A 23,946-nucleotide genomic window follows, 5' to 3' on the forward strand; every position below is an offset into this window, starting at 1 on the left:
AATTTGATTCCAGTAGCCTTCAGTCCCTAATTACCACTGTTCAGCCACCAGCTGTTACAGGCTCGGATTTATTCCTTGCTGGGGCTCGCTGCTGGCACGGAGCATGAAGGAGGGAGAGGGGAGGCAGCCACTGCCCCGTGCCTGGTCAGGGCGAGCAGTGCTGCTCCCTGACCTGCGGCAAGGCTTAGAGCAAGAAAAAGCCCGCAGGTTGGGTCAGGGCTGCTTTACACCCACCTACCTCGGTCTCGTTGCTGCCCCCCTTGCCGTCCTACCCTTACCACCACCTCCCCGTTTCGCTAACCAGTAATTTACCAGGGCCCTCTTGCAGTGAAGGTGGGACAGGTCTGAAGGCAGGTGAACGACTTGAAAAATACATAAATAAGGCGGCTGGAGTTTGAGCCGTAACCTCCCCGTGGCTGGGTAAGCTCTGGAAGGGAGGAGGCTGTGCCCGCAGCCCGTCCTTCCGCGCCGCTGCTGCAGCGGGGCTGGCCCCGAGCTCCCACAAGTGCCCCAAGTGCCCGAGCCGCCGCCCGCCCTCCCCTTCCTCGCGGCGCCACGTGAGGGGTCCCCTTCCCCTCCCCTCCCCTCCCGGGCCCGGCCGGGTGACATTTCATTTTTCCTCTTTTGTCTCCGGACCGCGGCAGGACGGAGCCCCCGGCGGGGTTGGGCAAGCTCCGGGGGCCGCCGCCGCCCTCCTCGCCCGCCCGGCGGCAGCGGGCACGGAGCGAGGCCGCCCCGCTCCCCTCAGGCGCCGCCGAGCTCTGCCCGCTCCCCACGGGCGTGGCCGGGCCCCGGCTGCCGGGTCCCGCCCTGGGGAGCGCCGTGTGAGGGGCCGCGGCCCCGCCGGGAGGGCCGGGGGGCTCTGCTGCGCTCGTCTTCTGCCCCGGCTCGGCTCGCAGGGGGAGCTCCGCGCAGGGAGGAGGCTCCGGAGCGGGAGGCTGTGGCCGCGGGGGGCCGGCGGGAGGCGCGCAGTGCCGGGCTGGGCGGCCGGCCCCTCGGCTCCATGCCGGCGGAGCTCCAACAGGTGAGCGGGGAGGGCGGCTCGGGCTCGGAGCTGGGACCAGGAGGGGACCAGGAGGGGACCAGGAGGGGACCTGCGCCGCCTTTTGTGCCGGGGCGTTCCGCAGAGATCCCGCTTTTGTCTCCGGTGGGCGAACTGATGAAACGCGAAAAAGGCAGCTATTGTTTGCTGTGACCTTCTCGTCCTGCTCAGTGCATCTGGAGAACTCTTTGACAGGGCATAGCTACAAACGGTGTTTTTTTTTTTAAAAACGGCTTTGCAGTTGTGCTTCTGCTAAGTGTTTGCCTTTCCCATACAGCATGCCAGTGCTTTCTCTCTGATTTTCTTGTTGAACATAGGAGGGAAATAACTTCAGTTTCTGACTCAAAACGTTACCTTAAACAGAAAGCTCTCCTTGCTGTCCCCTCGTTAACTATAACAGACTTAGAGCTCTGTGGGAAAAGATTTCAAATATTATTCCTTACCTTGGAGTGTCATTGGGCATTGCAGAGTGAAGCTGTTGCAGGCTAGATGTAAATAAGCAGAGATCAGGGAGGCTCCCGGGATGTAGCGGGGCTCACCTGGGGAACCCCTGCGCCCACCGGTGAGCCGGGGGAGCCCTGGAAGTGCAGGGGGCAGCAGGGGACAGCTGCTCCTCAAACTTGGCTGAGGTGCTGTAGCTTTCCTTAAATGTTCTTTTTCTTCTCCACCTTTTTAATTTAAAACTGTGTGTTTTGGGAGAAGAAAGTAAAATGCTGTGATAGTACATCCATGGATCCGTGTAAGTTCAGCACGCTGGGATTGCCGGAGGTGCTTGTTTGCTTTAATTGTGGTGTGTGCAACTTGGCCATCTCGGTAACAGGAGGCTGAGCCATTTCTCAATGCAAGGAGGATATTGGTTTCTCTGGAGGGGAAAGTAGCCCTTTCAGCTGGGCCCCTGTGTGGTCATTCCTTTGTCTGTAGCTGGTCCCTGTAGCTGCTGCCCTGCTGCTGGAGGTTACCGAGCACTGGGGTGGTTTGGGTGCCTGTCTGTGTGTTGTGCCACCTGTGGGCTTCTTAAGGAGGAGGGGATTTATCGGTGTGTGGGGGCCTGGTCATACTGCCTGGCCTGAAGTTACTGTACCTGTCAAATTGCATGCAAAGGCTTGTTGATTTTGCATACATAAATAATTAGCAGATTTCTTGGATTTTTTTTCCCTCAATAAAAGAAGAAGAAATGAGGCACAGAGCAGAATGCTAGCTGTGTTAAAAAAAAAAAAAAAAGCGTAATGCATTTGGCATGTGCAGTAGAGCTGTGTTCTTGTCTCCTGGCTTTTCGGTTTGGATAGGAGGAAAAGCTTGAGTGAGTGGAAGATTACCGTTAATCACTTCAGGTCGTGCATTTCAGTTAATTTGTAAATTCTTCCATATCAAAACAAAACAAGAAAAAATCTCATGGTTTTAATTTTCCTGCTGCCTGTCATAGCAGAAGATCAAACAGATGTGTTATTTTGTCTTTTCTGACGGTTCTGGATTCGTTCTGAGGTTTTTCTGCAGTATAACTTATCAGGTTGAAGCTGCAGTAGCATATTAGAGAAGGCTTTGCGTAATGAAAGGCAGTAGTTTTAAACTGTGTTGTCAGAGAAATTTATTGTGCAGTTACAGAGCCTTTAGAAAGTAATCTTTTAGCTTTAATGATCACAATTAAGTAAAACTAAGCCAAATGGATAAATGACTGAGGTGAATGACAAATCTACACAGCCAGTATAGACAAAAACTGAGGGAGATACTGGAAGGGATTTCTGCCACATTAACAGAAGACCCAACGCCTTCAGAGACTCCTTGCATTAAAATCTGAGAAAAGACAGTTATTGAAGCATATTTAAAAAGAACCAGTAACTTATAACTATCCTTTCGACTTCTCCTGAGAATAGTTAGACTTCCTAAAGTTCTGGGCTACAAGAGCAGCTATCTCAGAAGACCGGTAGAAGAAATACGTGCTGAAAAAATACTGTTGTGGCCAAGAGAGTAAAGGTTGGTGTCTCCTTCTTGGTGTTATCCCATGGCTCTTTCCTCTTCTACTGATGAGCTGTCCAAGGATCTGTCCTTAACATCTGCAGTCTGAATTCTTCAGTGGCCTGAATGTAACTACAGAGTTCATGAAACTTTGAAGGATCTCTAAGTCTGGGACTGTTCAGGATATTTTGGTCCACTATATGACATACAGTTTTGATCTGGAACTTTAGCTACTGGCTTGCCTCAGGGCCCTGAAGTTGTGAAGAGAGGACTCTCATAGTGATTTTTGCCAAAAACTATTCAGTTCGATTGTGATTTCTGCTTCAGAAAATATGCTTTGTGAGCATTACTAATTCATGCACCGTGCTGCCCCTCCTCAGCACCTTGTCCCTGAAGCATTGTGCTAGAGGATGATACTGATGTGAGCAAGTACGAGATCTTAGATCTGGCAGGATGAAAAATTGCATAATGCGTTAGTGACGTACCTGACGGAGCCTGTACCAGTGATGGAAATCTTCTGGAAGAAATGTTCTCAGAGGTGCAGCATGTGAAGGCATCATCGCTTTCCAAACAGCTGGGCAAATCGTACTGGAAAAACCAAGTGAGAAGGGAGCTTACTTAGCATGGATGCTGTGTGGATTCACACGTGGACTCGCATAGAACGGGCTGCCCAGGGTGAGGGTAGGCCTGAAACAGCTCTGCTGTGCTCTGGTACCTGGGAGTGAAGGGATGCAGCAGGCTGACGCTGACTCCTCCCCGCTCCCCGAAGTAAAGCCTGTGCCAGCAGTTGTGCAGCAGAGCTGGGCAGAGGGACGTGTTGCCGTGACTCAGTTGCAGAGGCATTCGATGTGCTGGAGCAACTGAGTGCAGGCACGCGCTGCTTTCTGTCAGCCCTGAGGCAGAGGCAGGCGTTCCCTGCCAGAGGGGGGGTGCTGCAACTCCTCAGGCACTTGCTGGCAGGATGGCTGGGGGCTCTGGTGCATGGATGTGCCTTTGCCTCGTAACGCAGGCGTTGCCCAGCCAGGTCCTTTTCCATGACTGCAGCACAACACAGCGTGGGCTGGGAGCACTGAGGTGCTCTCATTCTGAGCATGCTGTGACATGAGCTCTTTTCTTATGAAAGTGCTGTTGTGTGCTCTTGGAGCTGTTGGGACACAAAGGTTTGTAATGTCCAAGTTGTGTATCTGTCTGTGTGAATGCAGCTTCATAACAGCAACAGGTGTCTCGAGCAAGCATTCCAGTGATCGTGTTTCCTAAGCCACCTGTCCCAAAGGCCATGAGGTGAGCTGGTGCACGGGCAGCACTGGGAGAGCTGCATTTTTTGCTTAAGTAGCCCTGCAGTTGCTAAAAATACAAGTTTTAGTGTTTTTTTTTTAAAGGCACATACACTGAATGTCTTTCATAACTTAGAAATATCCGTTATTGTAGATGAAATGGGAAAGAAAATGCTTGGAGTTAAATGAAACTGATGGGCTGGGCATTTCTGACAAGGCTGTTCTCAAACACAATCTGAGGGGTTTGGTTCTGCCTCCCGGGGTTTTAATACTGGCTTCAGCGGGAGTGGGGTCAGGGCCACTGGATGAATGTGGCTGTGTCATGTATAAGGTGTGTCTGTAGCTGGATGTTAAATGTCGTATTTCTCTGAATACGGATCCTGGTGTGTTCTCCACGTGTCTGTCCACTGCTGCAGCTGTTCCTCTGTTATTCTAAGGTAGTTTCTTCTGTGATACAAAACTGTGCAACTATATGCAGGGAAACTTCTTCCAAACTCCTGTTTTGTATGAAGTAAGCCATAAAGATGTAGTATGTGTATCATAACATACTTCTCTTACTGTGTCCTCCTCCTGCAGACCTTCTGAGTAGCCTGTGCTAATTCAGGGCAGTGCTCTGCCCTCCTCCTACCCCCCGGGATACTGCTCTGAGAGGCGGAAGTAAAATTGTTAAGATAATTTGGATTTTACTCGGGAAACAAAAATTTCACAATCTCTGCCAGTTGTTCTTTCTCTTTGCCTGAAACATTTGTGGGTATGGCTGGGGGGACAGGAGTTTTACCTTCACTGGGTTACGAAGGCCCTGGCCTTCACTGCTGCTGGCTTCCCAAGCTACACAGCAGGTTGCCCGCAGTCCTGCAAGCACAGATGTTTTCAGGGCCGTTCTGTGGGTCAGGCCAGTGAACTGGTCCAGCTTTAAATCTGAAATGAGCCATACACGCTTTAGGAAAAGAAGAATTGTCTTTAATGCCAGTGGGTGGCAGAGTATTAAGTAGATTGGGAGGGAGAAAGAAAAGGGCAAAAGCATGCACATCGGATCTCATGTAACTACTCCTGATTAAATATTATCTTGATGTTGTTTCATATCTCACGTGACTTGCCCTGGGAGTTCTGCATATGTTTGGTTTGGTCAGATTTTCCCAAGGACAGAGGGGAGCGTTAAAAACAGCTTGTTCTTCATGGTCTTGAAAATTGCTGTTGTTCCAGAGGTGTCCTTTGTGTGACTGATGTTGCCCAGCAAAGCTCAGCAGTGTGCCGTGGTGACTTGGAGGAAAGTGGCAGAAGTTAGGGTTGCATGTGAGGGTTGATAGTGGATGGTTTAAGTAATTTTTATGGGAACTTGCTTCTTTTTAACTCTGCTTTCCAAGATATTTTTAATAACAGGAGTCTTCCTCGTTATTTTATATTAGGCTTCAGTATTTGTCATAGCAATGCACAGACTTGTTTATGCTACAGAACATAAGAGAAGGAAATTAGCATTGGAGTAGTTTTAGCAGTAATAAGGTTAGGATAGTAAGAGGTGATGTTTAGTTTATGTTCAAAGGTTTTATTTCTAGTGAAGAATGGAACATAGGATTTTGCTTGTAGGTCTCCCTGGTTTTTGTTTCCCCTTTTAAGGATGAGGGGAAATGATGGTTCTACCCTGTGTCCCAACCGGAATAAATAGCAAGAGAAAGGGTTCAAGAGTGAATGGAGTCCCTGAGTTAAATCTTGAGATTAGAGAGGGTATTACAAATGACTGATTAAAGGAAAACTGAGACTCAAATTTCGATAGTTTTAAATTTCACAGCGTCCTTTGTGCCTCATGTATTTCATTAGGTTGCTACCCAGCTTTGTTTTTCTTTCGTTCGCTTGTCTGCATGCCTAAACAGTGAACCGATGTAACAGTACCCGAGAGAGGCTTGGTGAGCACACAGAGCCTAAAGTTTTGCTTTCTCTGGGGAATCGTAATTTTTTATATCTACAAATGTGCAAGCAAGATCTCGTCTGCCTTACTAAGGGGTGGTGTTTCCATGGACTCGGTGCTCCCTGTATACTGCAGTAATGTGAAAATTCATTACTTCCAGTGGTGTTCTCTGCCTCTTTGATGAGTCAAGCCCACACCTGCTTACAGCAGGAAATTGAAATGCCTGAGTTTTCCCTTTTGGCTAATCCCACGCATCTATCCTTCACATCACAACTCTTCTCTTTGGCATTCAAAAAATAAAGTGAAAACTGTTCTAAGTAAATGTGGAGAATGTTTGAGCTTGGGAATTTCTGCCTCTGCAAGCTAAATCTCCTGGCACAGCTCTGAACTCTTATTTTTAGTAAAACTTTCACAGCCAAACTATTGTAATGTTCAGAGAAAGATGTTCCTGAAAGCCTGAAATGAAACCAGAATGTGAGGGCTTAATTTTGTATTGTAGATAACGTCTTTGCTTGGGGAGTTGTGGCTGCAGCAGTATATATTTAAGTAGCATTAATCTGGATGTATGCAGTGTAGCAGTGATCAGAATCATCCTGAACATGCAGAAGACTTTTCAACTTACAAACTTGCCATTCATTAAGGAGCTGATAGGATATGCAGCACAATTTGTTTGTGGATGGTAGAGCCCTGAGATGTAAACAGTTCCATGGTTGATCAGGATTATTCTGCTGTTTGAATTGTAAACTCTTTCAAATTATTTGAGCAAGTTTTGCATCTGAAGCTATTTGCATTTCTCTTTGAAATGATTCTCAGGGGAATTCAATGTTCAGGGAATAAAAGCCCTTTTGGCTTCCAGGCACAGCAGCATGTGGACCTTAGCTGGTTTGTTTTGTGATGCATTTAACCAAGAAATAAACCAGTGTTTGTACCAGCACATTATGCAAAAACTTGAGCTTTCCAAGCTCGAATGAGATGGAGTTAAAGTCCAAGTAGACACGGAGAAAGGTTGGATAAGAAAACCAGTATATAAGACTAAAAGCAATATATAAGACTGCACAGTACTGCATTACAGTAATGCAAAACAAACGGTTGTTAATGGACAAAATGACTTATTTGTAAAACAGATTATGCAGGTGGCTGCATTTTTCTGTGAACACCTCCCTGAATCCTTGTTAATCACCAGCACAACAGACCCTAGCTTTTTAAATGGAAGTGGTGGTCAGAAGTCCCCCTTTCATGCGCCCACTGTTTTCTGTTGGCATAAATTCTGTAGGGCAAGTGCTCTGGTTCTTCATAAAGCCCTGCTGGTGCTCTCCCAAGTATGTGGTTAGTTAATTTGTGTTAATGTGTTGTCCTTCCTAAACCTTTATCTTAATGGAAGCAACGTTCACCAACAATGGGAGGATTATCCTGGTCTACTTTAAATTAGGAGAAATGTGTTGTCATTTAAATTGAATCCAGCAGATGTTTTATGTTACTAACATCAATTACACCGGTTATCAGCTCATCTGGAAGAGCTTGGCAATATGCTTTGGGATGCCAGCGTTGCCCCGTTGGGCTCTTTTGGTGATGTCTTTGCCATTTCAAGTCTCTCATGGATCCTAGATAAGGTTTTCACTCTCTTAAGAGTGCAGCTCTTTATAAATCATTTTTATGACACTGTAATGAGGCAATGGTTATAAATACTCTTTTCCTGGGTCGTAAAAGATTTCAACCTAAATGCTAGATGTTGTGAAAGAGTGACTTTGTAAATAGCGGTGTTTTTATTTATAAAGTACATGTTGATGCTGCTTAAGACTGTAAAATATAACTCTCACTGCTTTCACAGCATCTGTCCATCCGATGTCCCCTTGAACTGTTGGATTGTTGGCAGACCTTCTCTTTTTTAAGAGCAACTAATAATATTAACAGTTGCCCTTAATGAAAAGCAAATGGTTGTTTCTGTGCTTGTAACTTCAAAAGCGGTATCGTTTTGTTACTTGCCTGAAGTGCTGCTTGGCTTGTGCATTCTCATGCCTTAGTTGTTTTCTGTTGTCTTGATAATCTTTTGCAGCACCTAATTTAAAAACAAATAATTTACTGTCTAGTTGCTTTTCTTTTTATTGCTACTAGATAAATACAGGCTTATCATCAGTATTTGAGGAGAAATTGCATTCATATTTTATGAGCATTCCTGCGATTCTTGAATGCTCCTGAGAGAGGTGATTGGACTTCAGGGGTGAGGTGTTTCCCTCTGTAGGGTGTTCTTCTTTGGGTGAGGAAAGGGAGCAGCTGGAAGTCCCTCGTGAAGCCGCAGTTGACTGTCCTGTTCCCGAGCAGCACAACGTGGCAGCCCTCCCACCTCCCTGGGGCACAGTGATGGCAGTACTTCAAACATTCCCCAAACTTAACAATTCGAGATGTACATAATATCTTTTTTACATGATTAGGTCTTCAAAACCAGTGCCATTTGTAGTGTGCTGTTACAGGTGAAGCAGTGCCCACCCCGAGAAGCAGCGTGGCTGTTTGGAAATAGGAGGGGAAGCAGAGTTGTGCTCTGGAGGAAGGGAAGCAGCAAGCTTGGGCTATGGGATTGGTTCCAAGGAAGACTGGGTGGTTGGGTGAGGTTAAGTACACGGAGAGTTGTGGATGAAATTTTAGTGAATCTGTTAGGTGGAAACAGATACCTTAAAGGAGGCTGTAGCGAGGTGGGGGTTGGTCTGTTCTCCCACGTGCCTGGTGACAGGACGAGGGGGAATGGGCTTAAGTTGCGCCAGGGGAGTTTTAGGTTGGATGTTAGGAAGAACTTCTTTACCGAAAGGGTTGTGAGGCATTGGAACAGGCTGCCCAGGGAAGTGGTGGAGTCACCATCCCTGGAGGTCTTTAAAAGACGTTTAGATGTAGAGCTTAGGGATGTGGTTTAGTGGGGACTGTTAGTGTTAGGTCAGAGGTTGGACTCGATGATCTTGAGGTCTCTTCCAACCTAGAAATTCTGTGATTCTGTGAAACCTTGTCCTTGCTTTCTCACGCCGGCAGGCAGGTTGCTAGGTATCGAACAAAATGTATGGAGTCTTTCTGAAGTCTGATAGTTAGGGCATTAATTCACTTCTGCACGGTGATCGTGTCCTAGTAATAACACAGTGTCAGAACCTAGTGCTGCTGCTCCCATCTTCTTTTTTTTTTTTTTTTTTTTTTTTTATTCCTTCTTTGGTCGTGGTTTTAATAAGCTCATTGTACTTTCTGGAGCTTCATTCTGCCCTTTGCCCAAAAGGAATGGACTAAGAAATGTTTACAAGATTTCTGAAAAACTGTGTTGCTCACATTAGCATATGTAAATGGCAGTGAAATTATGTAAATGTATGCATGATGAGGAACATTTCATATTTGTCCTTAGCAATTTCATCTTATCTGGGTCATTCTTTCTCTTCCGATCATGACATGGTGTTGTACTACCTGAGGTTAGAATGTGTCTTAGTTGCGGCGACACATTTATCTTGTTTTTTATGATGTGATCTTATCACATCCCATCTCTCTTCTTTTTCCTATTCAGCATTTCAGCCATCAGTGACAGTCATGCCACCAGCTAGTGGCACAGGAATACCAGGGCTATGCAGTAGTGCATACCTTTGGCGATTTTTAAGGGTAATGTTTTGCTTCTAACGTATGATATTCTTTTTAGCAGGTTATTTCCGGAGGGAAGAGACATTTGTAATTACATCAAAACCAGCCGCCATCAGTCATTTTAGATGTAGAAGATAGCAAAAAGGGCTTCCTTCAATAGTGTTCAGTAAATATGAAGCTGACACTGTTCTTCTCCCTTAGCTACAACAGTAGAAAGAGGTGCAAAGAAGTGCTAATTTGTTATTTGTGTAATAGCAACAGAAAAATCTTTGTACTTGCAGTTGTAGCTTCGATATTTTAATCCACAGGAAGTATTTTCCATTAACTCTGTGAGAATGTAAAGAGAAGGAGAATGCTGTTCAGCTATTGAAAATGTCATCACCCTTTTTAACATGTTGGATTTGAAATATACTCTTTTATACTATTTGTTTGAGGACCGAATCTTTGAAAACTGTTGCTGTACAGGCAACCAAAAATGAGGAGCAGATTTCAAACAAGCTGGCGTACAGGAGGGTTGCAGCAATCCGCTGAACACTTCTGAAGATCTGGCTGCTGGTTTTGGTGCATATATAGTGTTTTTTTTCTGCTGCTTGGTTTTTGGATCTCCAAATCGTCTTTGTGTTTTTGTTACATGGGATCTGTTTATTTTATTTCCTTTCACTAAGCTGACACTTCAAAAATTCAGCTTAATAGCACAAGTTTTTAATGCTCAGATAAAACGTGATTTTCTTCCTTCGCTGCTTCTACCAAGAGGTATAGCAAATATTCCGTAATGCCTGTTCCAGGGCTGGCTGCATTCCAGAGGCTTTCCAGAAGAGACCCTGGCAGAATCAACATCTGCCATGTACAACAAAATACTGAAGGAAGAGTGTCCGCAGCAGCTGAAGTGCTATGTGTGCTTGTATAAATACACTGCAAATGTGTGGGTGTGTTTTGTGAATTGTTGCTCCTTGAATTTTCTTGTTTTCAAAGAAACTTGGCGGAGGTGCATTATGCGGATACTGTTTTGGCAATTGGAGTTGCAAAAATATTTACGAAGACTGATGGGTTCTTCCCCCATGCCCTTATCCCTCCTTCCTGTACTTAAAATTCCCTGAAGTGTTCTATTTTATTTTTTGAAATCCACAGTTTTCTTTTAAAGGGGCAGAGAATTAGCTTTCTTTTGGGTATTAAAATGTAGGTAACTGCTTTTATAAGAAGTCTTTAAAATCTTAAGTTAATGATGGAAACATGCCACTTAAACCCATTTATTTACATTTTTAAGTTTTTGCAGTGGATCCCAAAGACTATACTGCTGGGTGGCTAAGCAGTTGGGAAAAGGTACTTTTACTCCTTAAAACTCCACTTCATATTCTCCTGAGGAAAAATACCAAGGTAGCTCTGGCACTTCATGCAGTGTGTACTCAGCAGAAATGCTATTTTGAAGTTCTGATGCGTTGTACATGTATTTACCACAGCAGTAGTGGGAATGCAGCACTGAATGCCCGCAGACCCACGGGGGCTTGGGGTTTCACCATGAAAGAGTGCAGTTGGTGATCTCCTCGTGAACTGTGCTGGGAAGTGTGGTTGGCAGTGGGCTGCAGCCAGCGTGTGGAGATGGTGTGTGGTGATGGAACTGACTTCTTTGTTGGACAAAATAGCCTAAATATTGACACTGGCAAATGGTGAGAACAAATTCCTCATAAATTTTCGCTCAGGTTGACTGGTTGTAACAGCAGACTGTTAAATGCACTTTTGGATTTTCTTTCTTTCTCTCTTTTTTTTTTTTTAAAAAAAAAACTGGTCCCTGCAACTCTAGATTGAATCCTGCTAACAGCACTCATGGTAATTTAGAGCTGCTGTGCCTTTCGGGCAGAGCTGCCATCTTACCAATTCTGGTAGAAGCGCTATCGCGGTCTGGGCTTCAGGCAGATAACGGGTCCTTCTAATCTCTCTTTGAATTTAGTTGAGAATTTGAAGTGGAAGAGAAGACTGTCACAAGCTGATCCCTTGCATTGGAAATGAAAGAGTTAAGAAGGAAAATCTGATTGCAGAGCTGAAATCTCAATTTGAACTTGTCTCTTGAAAGAAAATGCCATTCAGCACCGTTGCACAGAGTTATTTCATTCTTAATTTTAATTGACATGTCCCAGAATGCAACCTTCTCTTATGAATCTCTTACAGTGCAGGGATGGTTTGTGAGTCAGTGTGTCTGTAATGTGGGCAATTGCTGTGTTTTAAATTCAGGTCATCATTAATTTCCCTTTTGATACCAACATCCTTTCTAGTTAACTTATTCACTCACTAGGTTTATAAAATTTGAATGAATCTTTCCCTAAATAAGATGTTGGTCACCTCTGGGGATTTCAGCTTAATGACCTGAAGCTGCTCCTTTTTTCCTCTGTCTGTCTCTCCCTCGGTGCTGTGGATGCCAGCTGAACTGTTAGTGATGCTTTCATTGGAGTGTTTGCGCCTTGCCTTAGAGACAGGGGTGTCCTGTAGAACTCTGGTAACAGAAATGTGATTGTTTTATTCATGGCTGTAGAAATGGCATCACTGCACCACCTTTATTAGGGAAAGAAGAAAAAATAAGCGGAAACTTGTGCTGGTGAAACATCAATTTTTCATTCCTCTTCTGGGTTTAATTAAAATCCAGTTATTTCTAAATCCAGCAGTAACAGCAGAGCTGTGCAACTCCATCTTTAGGTAGTTATTAAGAGAAGAGATACTCAGCAATGTTTCATGGAAGTATTTTATATCTCCAAGATATATTTCCCAGATAAGTTCTATGGTTGTCCCACGTTGGGTTTTTCCCAGAAATTAATTACCATTCTTACAGGTGTTGACTGCTTTGTATGAAATGCGTGTCAGCTTAAGAAACACTCAAAAATGGCAGAGCCTCAACACGTACAATAATTGCAAGTACAGTGGAAAATTTGTGCTCCAGAACATGAACTTGTGTTTTAGATTTGTTTTAACCTGCAGATGAGGACAACTGCAGGTAACTGCTCACCAAGGACCATTGAAAGTTTCACTGCAATCCAGACTGTGACTGCCACTTCTGCTTTGAAAGGGTAGGGTTGGAGTTACAGGTCTAAATGCCTAAAAAGTGGAAGTCTCCAGTGTAGAATTTGTTTCTAGTTATTTTTTTTATATGGCTTATCTTCTGTGTCTTCGTAGCTGCTTTTGTTGGCACAGTATTCTGCCAGTGTATAACGTCGTAGTTATCATTTTGGAGAACTGATTCTTATTATCTTGCAAATTTTTGTGTAACATCAACTCCATCATTGAAACCATGCATTATAAGCATAATGATCAGGCATACTGCATCAGTGCAAGAATATTTCTGTCTAAAAGACAGTAATTGAAGTCTCCTTAAGGCGTTAGCTTTTTAAAATCATATCCAGTGTTCATCTCTTCCAGATTGATTGGTGGTAATGTAGGTAGACTAAATAGGAAATGACAGGTAAAGGGCATCATGTGGTGCACTCTTAATTTTTAATTAAGTGTTCATTTTTTCCATCTAAGCCTAAATAGGATTTGTATTGTTTTAACATGGGAAGTGGCTTTGTATCATTATTGTTCCTATCTTATTGAAGTTGAAGTAAGCTTTTGTGTGTTACCCATCCTAGTGAGTCTGCATTGCTCCTCACATAGATTTCCTCACTTGAACACAAAATGAGATTGTTCAGCAGGAGCCAGAAGGGGGGAGACTAACCAAAAGGCTTAGTGTTGTTTTATTTTATGGCTATTTTCCGATAAGACTTGAACATCCCTAAATATAAGGGAACAAACCTCCCTGGTTTTGCACATAGAGCTGATGGATCAGCCATGCAGTTCTGTTACATGGACTTCTTGCTTGTGTTCTACTTCCATTTGAAAAAATAAATGTTTTGTTTGAATTATACGCAGGTGAATTAAAAATACTGCATTTTAGTGTGTTTGTACTCTTGTACAGCTGACTGACTGCCTTGGCTAGGGTGGGATCTTAATCAATTATTAAAGCACAGACTTGTTTGGCTTCTGCACTGATGCTGGACAAACCACACTGCTGAAGTTCCTGGCTGGAGGGGTGAGTAAGAGAGCTTTGTGCTCAGCAGCATCATCTCTCCTGTGTCTGTTTCCTCAAACAATGAAAGGATTCAGAATCTGTTAGCCTACCTGTGTCTGTGTCTCAGGAGCTGTACCATAAAAACTTGTAACATCTCCTTGTGTGTATGCTTTGATTTACTTCTTAAATCTACTTTTTCTCTATCCCCCGTAGATACACATATACTAGAGATTTTGGGGAAAAATCATTGGTTTTGTGCTGCCTGTTGTTCAGTCAAGGTGCATATTACCAATGGTCACATGTTCTGCTTAAATATTTTATAAGATCAGTGTGTAGAAGGCTAACGCTGCCTTCCTTCTGTTGTCTGATTTCCGCTTATACCTAGCTAGTAATCTAGACAGGCTTGAAATGTGTATGCTTTTTAGCAGATACTTAATTTCAGGTGTGCTTTGTTCTGAAAGTTCCCTTTTGATGTGCTGAAATGACAGAGCTTTGAGTAATAAGAAACTTTTTTGTCCTCATAAACAGCATACAGTTGTGAAGTTTGGTACTTCTGGTCTGACAGCAGGAATTACCTGACATCTCTGCAGATGGTCTGCTTTCCACTTCTCTGCGGAAGTTTCCAATCAAGTATTGCAGAAATTTACAGGAGCTTTGTCACTAAACATGGCAGAAAAAGGTCTCTGGACCATATGCAGTCCGGTAGGCCTTAAGACTCCTCGGGTACAGGTCCACAGTGGCTGAAGTTGCCACCGATAGTGATTTTCCCAGGATTTTTTTGTCTGAGTTGCACTTCATTCTTATTTGGGCTAATGAAGAACTGCTGCTTGTTATTATGTTGGGGTCGTTACTCTGAGGGCAAGCGAGAACAGCTTATTGTTTGAGTTCGACCTCCAGAGTTTCACAAGTCTCTGGAGACGGTGGTTTTCATGGCAGTGGTTTTCACTTTTCTCCCTTCTGCCCATCCGGGCAGATTCAATAGAATGGATTTTTGATTCTTTTGCTTAGTTGAAGTTCTTCTAGGAATGTCAGTCATTATCTCTGAAGGCAATTTAATTTACAGGAAATGCATTCAGCTTCTTGCAGTGTGTGAATCAAGAAAATTTGAGTAGATAATTAATCTAAGGAACTGGAAATTAATTGGGAGGGAAATTGTTGCTTTAAAGATGTGCGAAATAATCACCATTTTACTATATTTAGCTGTCTATTAAGATTTAGAGAAGATAAACCTCTACGGTCTGGTGCCCCTTAGTTTGGAAGGACAACACAATGCAAACAGCCAAATATTTCTACTTCTGGTTCATTGGATTTTCTGACGTGCAGAAGGTTAGCTGGCAGCTGTCAAAGTTTGACAGCTATTGGGTACCTGCCTTGCTGTAATATACTTTTTAAAATTTCATTTCTCTTTATAACCTTCCAGAAGTGGAAGTCATCCACATGACTACATAAGGACTTTGGAGCTCTGGAGCCTGGAGGCTCTGCTGGTCCTCACATTCAGTGGGGATGTTTGAGGAATGACCACAGGAGTAGTGTGACCCTTCAGGACAGCTGGCTGTAACCCTGCTGGGTTGTCTTTGGGAGGCAATTGAATCCCTAGCAGTGGCAAGGTATTTCTGGGCTGTGTCTTCAGGGGTAAAACGTAATGATGAATCATTTGAAGAAGCGTTTCCTCAGTTTTCTTCTGGACTTTGAAATGGCTGCCCAGTGGGAACTGCCACTGGAATTTGTTGTGCCTTGAAATCACCACTGAGTGGAAAAGCTGATGTTGGAAGCACATGTGGCAGTGCTGCTTAAAGCCTTTTGATGAACAAAGTCTTTTGAAGCCATTCTTTTTGCTTGACATTGCATGATCTTAGCAGTCCAAAAGGCCCTTTATGTGGCTTAAATGCGACAGCCTGTCAGAGGAGATCCAGGCTCTGGGTTATCTTTGGGGGCCAGTGAGTTGCTACCAAAATAATAGCAGGAGGCTGTTAAGAGGAAGGTGTTGATGGCACAGCAAGTTATTTTTGCTGGTGCTGAGTTGAACTTTCAGCCATCTTGCGATAATGGTGCCACTCTTGAATTCAGCCCTTACTTATTAGAGAATTTGGATTGAAATGTGATGAATGAAGGTTGTATGCAATGTATCAGCTGCGTGTTTGTGTCTGACAATGACAAGGAGCAATTTAGTCAGAAGCAAGTTAGTAGTCATAATATGCTCTGATTTAAAATCTAATTGAGGACCTTTTTCCTCATGAAGCGGCTGAGAATGCCTGCTTATGGTGTATAATAATATAGGGCAATGTGTCAATATCATGGAGACAGCCTGTTAGAAACGATAGGGGATTAATTGTAGAAAACTGTGATGTAAAGGTTAAACATGCAAAGAAGTGTGACAGAGCAGGTATTGGTTACAACCTTAAGAATATATTGCAGACTGAAGGAAATGAGACCATGCCTCCTCGCCCACAGTTTGGCACCATGTGATTAAAGGCACCTGATTTAAGGGTCTGATCTGTAGAACTGCGGCCTCTGAAATCTGTTCTCCAAATAAGTCAGGTCAGAGGGTGGAGAGGGTTTGTAATGATGATTGATGAACTGGTGGATTTTAAGGAGCTTTTTGAAATAGAGATTGCAGAGCGTATGCGTGCATGCTTTGGCTCCTTACAGCAATCGTGTTAGCAGGATCAGAGCAGCGCGAAGGTGTGCTGAGACAGCTTCTGCTGGGCCGCCCGACGCAGCCGGGGAGAGCGGAGATAAGAAAATGGGCAGGCTTTGAGGCAATCTCCACTTTTCTGGACAGCTGGTAAAGATAACTTAGAAAAATCCTTTTGCTGTTTCAGCCAAGGGAATGTGTTCTGGAGGGATTGTCAACACCTTGTTAGGGAGAGTGCTGGGGTCCTGGGGGCTGCGCCCTGCAGTGCGGAAATAAAGGAATGTAGCTTCGAGGTTATCTGAGGCAAAAATTCAGTATTTTTGGCTTTTGAGAAATCTGACTTCCAGACCCTACCTAAAGCGTATAGAAGGAGTAAGGGATGTGCTTTAAACTGTGTGGAACAAGTATTCAGGTGAATTTAATGCCTTAATCCATAGCATATCAGTTTATAGCATGTGAACGTCATTATTTGGACAGACGTGTTGTGGGTTGAGTAGGTATCTTGAAAACAAACTCTTAGAGTATTCCTGCCTAATTTTTGATCTGTATTTAGCTTTATGATGGGCAAAAGGAAGCTCATGGTCTTTTTGTGTCTCTGTAAGAAAGCATTACTGAGTCTTTATTTAGCCCGAAGTAAAGATGATGATTGTTTTGTGTGCATTTATAGCTGCTGCAGGTTGGAATGTAGGGGAAGCAATTCAGAAAGCCTTTGAGGTTGTGTTTTTTTTTTTTGTTTGTTTGTTTGTTTTTATCCTGTTGCTTTGCCTTAGGTGGGGATTGTCTCAGGAGGAATTAAAATGCAGATTTATACTTTCAAAAACAGTAGGATATATTTTGGTGGCTAAAACAGAATCACAGCATGACCAGCTGGCTGAGTGGAAGGGACCTCTGGAGGTCACCTGGTCCAACCTCCCTGCACAACCAGTGCCACCAAGAGCTGGCTGCTCAGCACCGTGCCTGGATGACTTTTGGGTACCTCCATGGAAGGAGATTCCCCAGCCTCTCTGGGCAGCCTGTGCCACTGATCAGTCACCTGCACTGTCAACAATTGATTCCTGGTTCAGCTGGAACCTCCTGTGTTTCCAGCTGGTGTTCACTGCCTCTTGTCCTGTGATGGGGCACCACTGCAAAGAGCTTGACTCCTCTGCACCCTCTGTTCAGGTATTTATACGCATTGATGTGATTCCCCATGAGTCTTTCCCAAGCCGAACAGTCCCAGCTCTCTCAGCCTTTCCCCACAGGAGAGGTGCTCCCGTCCCGTAAGCATCTTCACGGCCTGTTGCTGAACTGTCTCCAGTATATCCACGTTTCTCTTGTATTGGGAAGTCCAGAACTAGACCCAGTGCTCCAGTGTGGCCTCACCAGTGCTGAACGGAGGGGAAGGATCGCTACCATTGACTCACTGGAAATGGTTTGTGTGATGTAGCCGAGAATACTGTTACCTGTGTTTGCAGCAAGGGCACGTTGCTGACTCACACTCAGTGTGGTGTCCACCAGGGCTCCCAGGCACTTTTCAGCTGTGTGGCCCCAGCGCCTTCCTCCCCAGGGGCAGGACTTGGCATTTCCCCTTGTTGAACTGAGACTTAAGGTAAAACTTGCTGAACTTGAAGTGAAATTAATTCGGCATATATTTAGATGTTGTTTTTAAGCAATAATATTTGGCTTGAAACATTTAAAAACAATGCTGTGAACATGCCAAAAATGCTGAAAAAATTCAAACACGGTCTAATTAAAAACTAAAACATGCACACCAGATATTTTTAAGCTCAGCTGACATTGTTAAAAACAATAAGCTATTTTAGAAGGATGCTTGTTTATTTCATGCCACTTGGAGCAAACCATTTACTAATTTTGATAGTTTTTATGTTTGTTTCCAGAACCTTTTGTTCTCTTCCTGTGAGATATGAAGACTTTTAATGCAACACCATGAGGTGAAATAGCTCTGGTGTTGCTGCTTCTTCTCTCACCTGGTACAAACAGGGAGAGTATGACTAATTCTGGGACACAAGAAACCTCACTAACTGTTTGTAGGTGTGTGAAGGAGCCGCAAGATAGGAAGACTAAATTACTAACTTGGGAAAACTGCCGGCTGTTTAATTATAAATCCTTGCAGGATGCTGAAATTTCTTTCTAGTTCAACAGAATAAGAAGTCAGTGCTTTGAACACTGTCGTTGTAGACTTCCAGGAAAAAGGTGCAAATGAGTGAAAATGCAAAATGTAAACATCATTCTCAGATTCTGCTTCCTTTTATCTTGATGACAAATAAAATGAAGCTGCATATTTGATAAGGTTTATGCTTGGTTCTTTATCATCTAATCATTGAGTGACTTTCTGTGAAGGTGGATGTCATCAGTGCCTTAAAGTCTGATGTGGAATACTTGTTTTATTTGAATATGGATAACTAGCATGTGTATTTATCAGGATTCCTGCCCTCCCAAATAAAACAATGTTTTACATACTGTTTTAGAGAATGATAAAGAGAACTTTAAATCTGGATTTGCTACTACCAAAACAGGCTAGAATAGCATTGTAAAGTGTGGTTGGAAGCCAAGGCAGAAAATTCAAGCTAAGTTCTACTTCTATTTTTAGTGACAATAAGAATTAAAAGGAGATTAGTCTTGAGTTTTCAGTCCTGAAATAGTGTAACTGACAGAAAGAGTTTGATTTAAATCCATGAGAGTGGTGTTTTCTTTAAAACCGAATGCTGCCTTTTGTTCTCGTAAGGAAGATGTGGAGTGGCAGGGTAAGCCATTTCACCGTGCCTCTCGGATAGACAGAAACCTGTTGGACTGTTTGAGTGAGAGAAGAATTGTTGTCCTGTTAACTAAAGCTTTCCCAAGTCGTATTTTTCACTGCATCTTGAATTCTTTTGGCATCTATCATGTTGACCCCATTTTGTCCTCGGCAGACTATTCCATGGCCCATCTCCTCAGGCTTTCACAGGTTCTCGCTGAAGGCTATCAGGTCGGCTCTGATGCTTTATCGTGGGGGCAGAATGAGTTCAGGTGCGAAACCCTTAACTCTGTGTGAATGATAAGGCACCTTTCTGTTCAGAAACGTCTCGATTAAATTACCTGAAGCTGAAACTGGATCAGAATTGCCATGGGTTTTACAGAGACAGGTTTAGTATGTCTAGCAAAACTTCCCTGTTTCAGTTCAGAAAGCGGTGCCTTTAGTTACACCCATTGCAAACTGCCATCCCCGCAACTGGGGCATGCGCTGTTGGAGGGGCTTTTTTTGCAGAGGGGGTTGTTAAACAGTAATTGGAGAACAAACATTTCATAGTTCAGCAGTGTGGTTGAGTACAAGCCAGCTTTTTAATTGCGGAATGCGAATCCCACTGCTGTTTCCAGAGGCATTTGGAATGGCAGCAAATGAGTTAGCCAAGTGTAGGAGGATCATTTCTGGGGAAATGCTTCCTGTGAAATTTCCAGAGTTTAAGGGAGCGGAACGTATTTTGTCTTCTTTAAGATGTGACAGATGCTGGTCAGGTGGAGAAATGTTGGACTTACTTTGCTTGTTGCTGGAACTGATGTGAGATTTCCGTTCCAGTGGTTCTGAATAATTCCAGCTCCACATTTCTCATCCGACATGATGAGGACGTAGCGTGATGTTGATGTAACCGTAAGGTACCTGAACTGCACCATGGCTGTTGGAATGTGCTCATACGCATTGTTACCGCCCAGATGGATGTCCTTGTTTTTCTTTCCTGTACTTGGAAGGTCTACAAAGAACATTTAGAGCCTCCTGTGCCATAAGGCTCCCTGGTTTTATTTATTTTTCTAGAGAAATAATCTGAGAAAAGGATCCTGGGCTTATCTGGTTTCTTCTCCCTCTCTCTCCATCCTCCATACTGTATGTCTGGTTTTGGTTTGGAACCAAAAAAGAAGGTAAAAAGCCCACAGGTAGTTAAGAGTAGAGTCCGTTTTGCTGCTGAGTGCTAACTCTGAGAGCCTGTTATGGGGCCAAAGAAGGATTTGGTACCAGCTGTCATCCTGGGGAGCCCTGCTCTGGTGTGTTACTGACGGAACAGTCTGTGAGGGTGACTGCGGGGAACTAGTTCGGCATGTTGTGTATTTGTTGACTGTCCATGAGAACAGAATATCCAGGAAAAGTTACCTTCTGAAGTCTGGGATAAATTTATTTAAAATTTTCTTTCTCTTTCCCAATGAGTGATGTGATTTTTCAAAACATTTGCAAAATCTGAAATGAAACAAGTACCAAGAGTGCCGACTTGAATTTCAGATAACACTCCAGAATTCCCAGATAACTTAAGAAAGTAGAAATATAAAGAGGGGGGTATGTTTGTACATCCCATAATGCCAGCGAGCTGGACCAGGAGAGGTGTCCCTGCCATTCATTGCCCCTGCCAGTCACCTCTGGCAGCGCCGTGTTGCTCCTGCTGGAGCTGTTCAGCCGGGCAGGATCCTCACGGAGCCAAGAGGAAGAGGAGCTGCGGGAGCCGCCTGGTCTCTCGCCTTTGTGCTCGGGGAGCCTGAGGCTCGGCTGCTTGCTGTCGCCTCCCTGCTAGGGAGGCAAGCTGATAGAGGGCAGTCCTCGGGCAGGTTCAATGTCTCTGAACATTCTGGCAAAGGGAATAATACCTTCCTGCTGCGGGTTTGGATGAAAGCAGGCGATATGCCAGGAAGCATGGCTCTGGGGCTGGAGATTGGACCTTTAGTTGCAGCTGTGTTGCCAGCATCAGTGATGCTTCCAGATGCTTGTTCCTGTGTATTCACTGGGTGGTAAGAGACATGGCAAGTGAAATGCATGTAGTGAGCATTGCCCACAAAGCACAGATCTAAAGAGCTTTTGTATGTACATGCAGCTGGAGCATGACCCGACTGCTGGCTAGTTTTAAAAAATAAATCCAAACTCATGCTCTTCCAGTCATTAGTCTTCCCCTAATCCCTTTGGAGTTCTTCCACTGTTTTCCTGCCACTCCTTACTCTGCTTCCCCTTCATCTGTTCTTCCCCCAGACTTTGGCTTCTTCCCCAGGCTGCCCTTGCGCAAGCGCTGGCTGTCAGGGCTGGCTTGTGGCCCCTCTTGGGCTCCTCTCGGCTGGGTGCCGTGCCTCCCTGCGCCTTGGGATGCAGTGAGATTCCTCCTTGGAGTGACGGGAGGGTGAATCTGGCCTTCAAGTATGGTGATAATCATCAAAAGGCCTAGTGGGAAGCAGGGAAAGGAAACGCTCACAGGCTGGAAGGCAGGGGGATTTTGAAGGCAGTCTCACAGCCCTGGCCTGGCCTGGCAGTGGGTGGCACCCCGGCTTGTGTGAAGGTCAAGAGCACACCTCTTCTGTGAGCTGCTAGTTTGTCACCTGAACGCTGGGGAAGATTCAAAAGGTGGTTCTGGTGCCCTGTTCTGTACAGCATTTGTAGGTACCCTACTGGAGATGGTGTCAGGCTGCAGTCCTGACTGCTGCTGGCTGGGCTTGTTCAAAGCACCTTGCATTGCCACTCAGCTGAGGTCATGTCTTCTGTACCTACTGCTGTGGGGACTGCTGACATTGTCAATGGTATTGAAGTTGTAGGTGTGTTTTTCTTTTACACGTGCACATCTGAAGTACGTGAGCCAGCAGTGGCGTGAGTGTAGGGTTTTCTCTTCTCTATAAAGGGCCGTGATGGCATTTGACATGTGGCAGCTGCTCTGTACTACAGTGCCTCTGCCCTCTCCATTCTCCTAGTTTATTCAGCAATACGTGTGTATCAGAGCTCCAATGCCTGGGGCTTTGTTTGCATGATCAGATGTTGCCATGCTAGGTCCCCGGGCAGCTCGGAGCCCTGGTTTCCTAAAAGGCATGCCTTGGACCATGAGGCAGAAACAGGAACGCTGCAGAACTTGTAGGTACGCAGGTGAACCCAGTGAGCAGATCGTGACCCTTCCTCCCTGGCTGTTACGGAGCTTCTGCGTGCGACTGCTGCTCCCAGCCTGATGGGAAGGAACTCCTCCCTCAAACACAACTGCTTCCCATGTCAGGGTCTTTCCTGGGGCTCAGCCTTCTTTCTTTGCTGACCAGAAGGGGAAAATGTGGCATACATGACTTGTTGAGGGAACTGGTCAGTGGAGAGGGACCTGCCAGGGAGGTTATGCATCTGGAACAGATTCTTGCCCCCGTGCTCTTTGTCACTAAAAACGCGATAGCCACCCTGTATGGAAGAGGATAATCTGCTGGTGCTGCACAGCTGGCTTCATCCAAGACATCTTTTTGTGGAGCTCCTTGAAGCTGTGGGATGGGGTGATGTTTCTGGAAGCCCTCGCTGAGAAAGGTAGAGTTATATTAAAAAAAGCTGAGGGGGGAAGTATCAAATGCTCCCAGTTTGTTGCAAACGGAAGGCATTGTTTTACACAAGCCCCTTTTCTGTCTATTGCATAATTTCTGACAATTTTTGTGTGCTTAATATAGGCAAAAATAACTAAAGTGAAGAATTTTCTCCTAGTGATGATTTCTAGAAGAGTTCAAAGATGTGTCCTTGATACTGTATTTTCAGTACGTATAATAAACTTGGTGGACTGTTGGAAATGGATTGGTTAGGGTGCTGTTTTCTGTGTAGTGGCATGTCGGCTTTATACATATTCTAATGCTCTTGGCTAGGGCTGAATGGAAGTTACTCGAGTGAGAATTTCCCAATGACACTGGAGCCTGAAAATCGGCATTGTGTAATATGCGTGGTTACAATGAAGCAGCTTTACTGGAATACAACAAAAAGACTATGTTCTTAGTACAAAATAAATAAATAAAAAGCAGCAGATTGGATTGTTTTCCATAGGTGATTCAGAAACTTGAACTTTCCTTTACGTAGAGGCTATTAAAGCATCCTTTTGAAATCATTGTAATGAGTAATTCTTACACTGCATTAACAGTCATCCCAATGAGCGTGCACAAACTAAAATGCATTTTTTAAATGCCTGCATCAATGCTATTTCTGCAATAATGAGAGCCTGTATTTTCCGGAATGGACAGGCTTCATCTGTACAAAAGATAAATGGCTACCAAAAGAAAAGCTAGAAAGAGCTTTTAATAAGAAGATGAAAAGATTTTTGTAAAAGGATCTTGCCTGTTCTGTGATCAAAAACATGTGGGATATAGGAGGAAGAAGCAAATGGGGATCCCAGCACAATGGAGCACTTGGGATGGAGTGTTTTGGTGCAAGATAAAATGGAAAGAAATGGGAATGCTTCATGGGAGGTAATTCCAGTGCCTATAAACTATTACATCTCCATCTGACCTGAGGGCAGAGATGTAATTCGATAACCAGTCTCTGTGGGTTTGCGTGTTCTTACAGCAAGTCCTGCTAAGTCTGACGTGTTTGCTACAGAAAACCCGATGGCTGTTTGCATATTCTTCCTCTGAGAGCATATGACATATATGATGCCTTCCCATTATATGTGTTTTAGCTCATTAGCTCAGGATGTTTCTTTTACCTAATATGTCTGTAAGATACGGTATGGGATACTTCCAAGAGATTTCAGCTTAGTCCCAGTAAACCACTGGATGTCACTCTGT

At 44.3% G+C, this 23,946-nt stretch overlaps 1 protein-coding gene across 2 annotated transcripts in view; it reads left to right on the forward strand.

Annotated features, from left to right (window-relative positions):
• The first annotated feature begins 597 nt into the window (after window positions 1-597).
• The window catches only part of ARVCF (ARVCF delta catenin family member), a 146,146-nt gene continuing 122,797 nt past the window's right edge, over window positions 598-23,946 (forward strand). For both annotated transcript variants that reach the window (XM_084297219.1, XM_084297220.1), the window contains exon 1: window positions 598-1,024. In XM_084297219.1, coding sequence (XP_084153345.1) covers window positions 1,004-1,024 — 21 coding nt within the window. In that variant the 5' untranslated portion in view covers window positions 598-1,003. The remainder of the gene's footprint in view (window positions 1,025-23,946) is intronic.

Source organism: Netta rufina (assembly GCF_964035555.1).
Source record: "Netta rufina genome assembly, chromosome: 17".
NCBI classification, from domain to species: domain Eukaryota; kingdom Metazoa; phylum Chordata; class Aves; order Anseriformes; family Anatidae; genus Netta; species Netta rufina.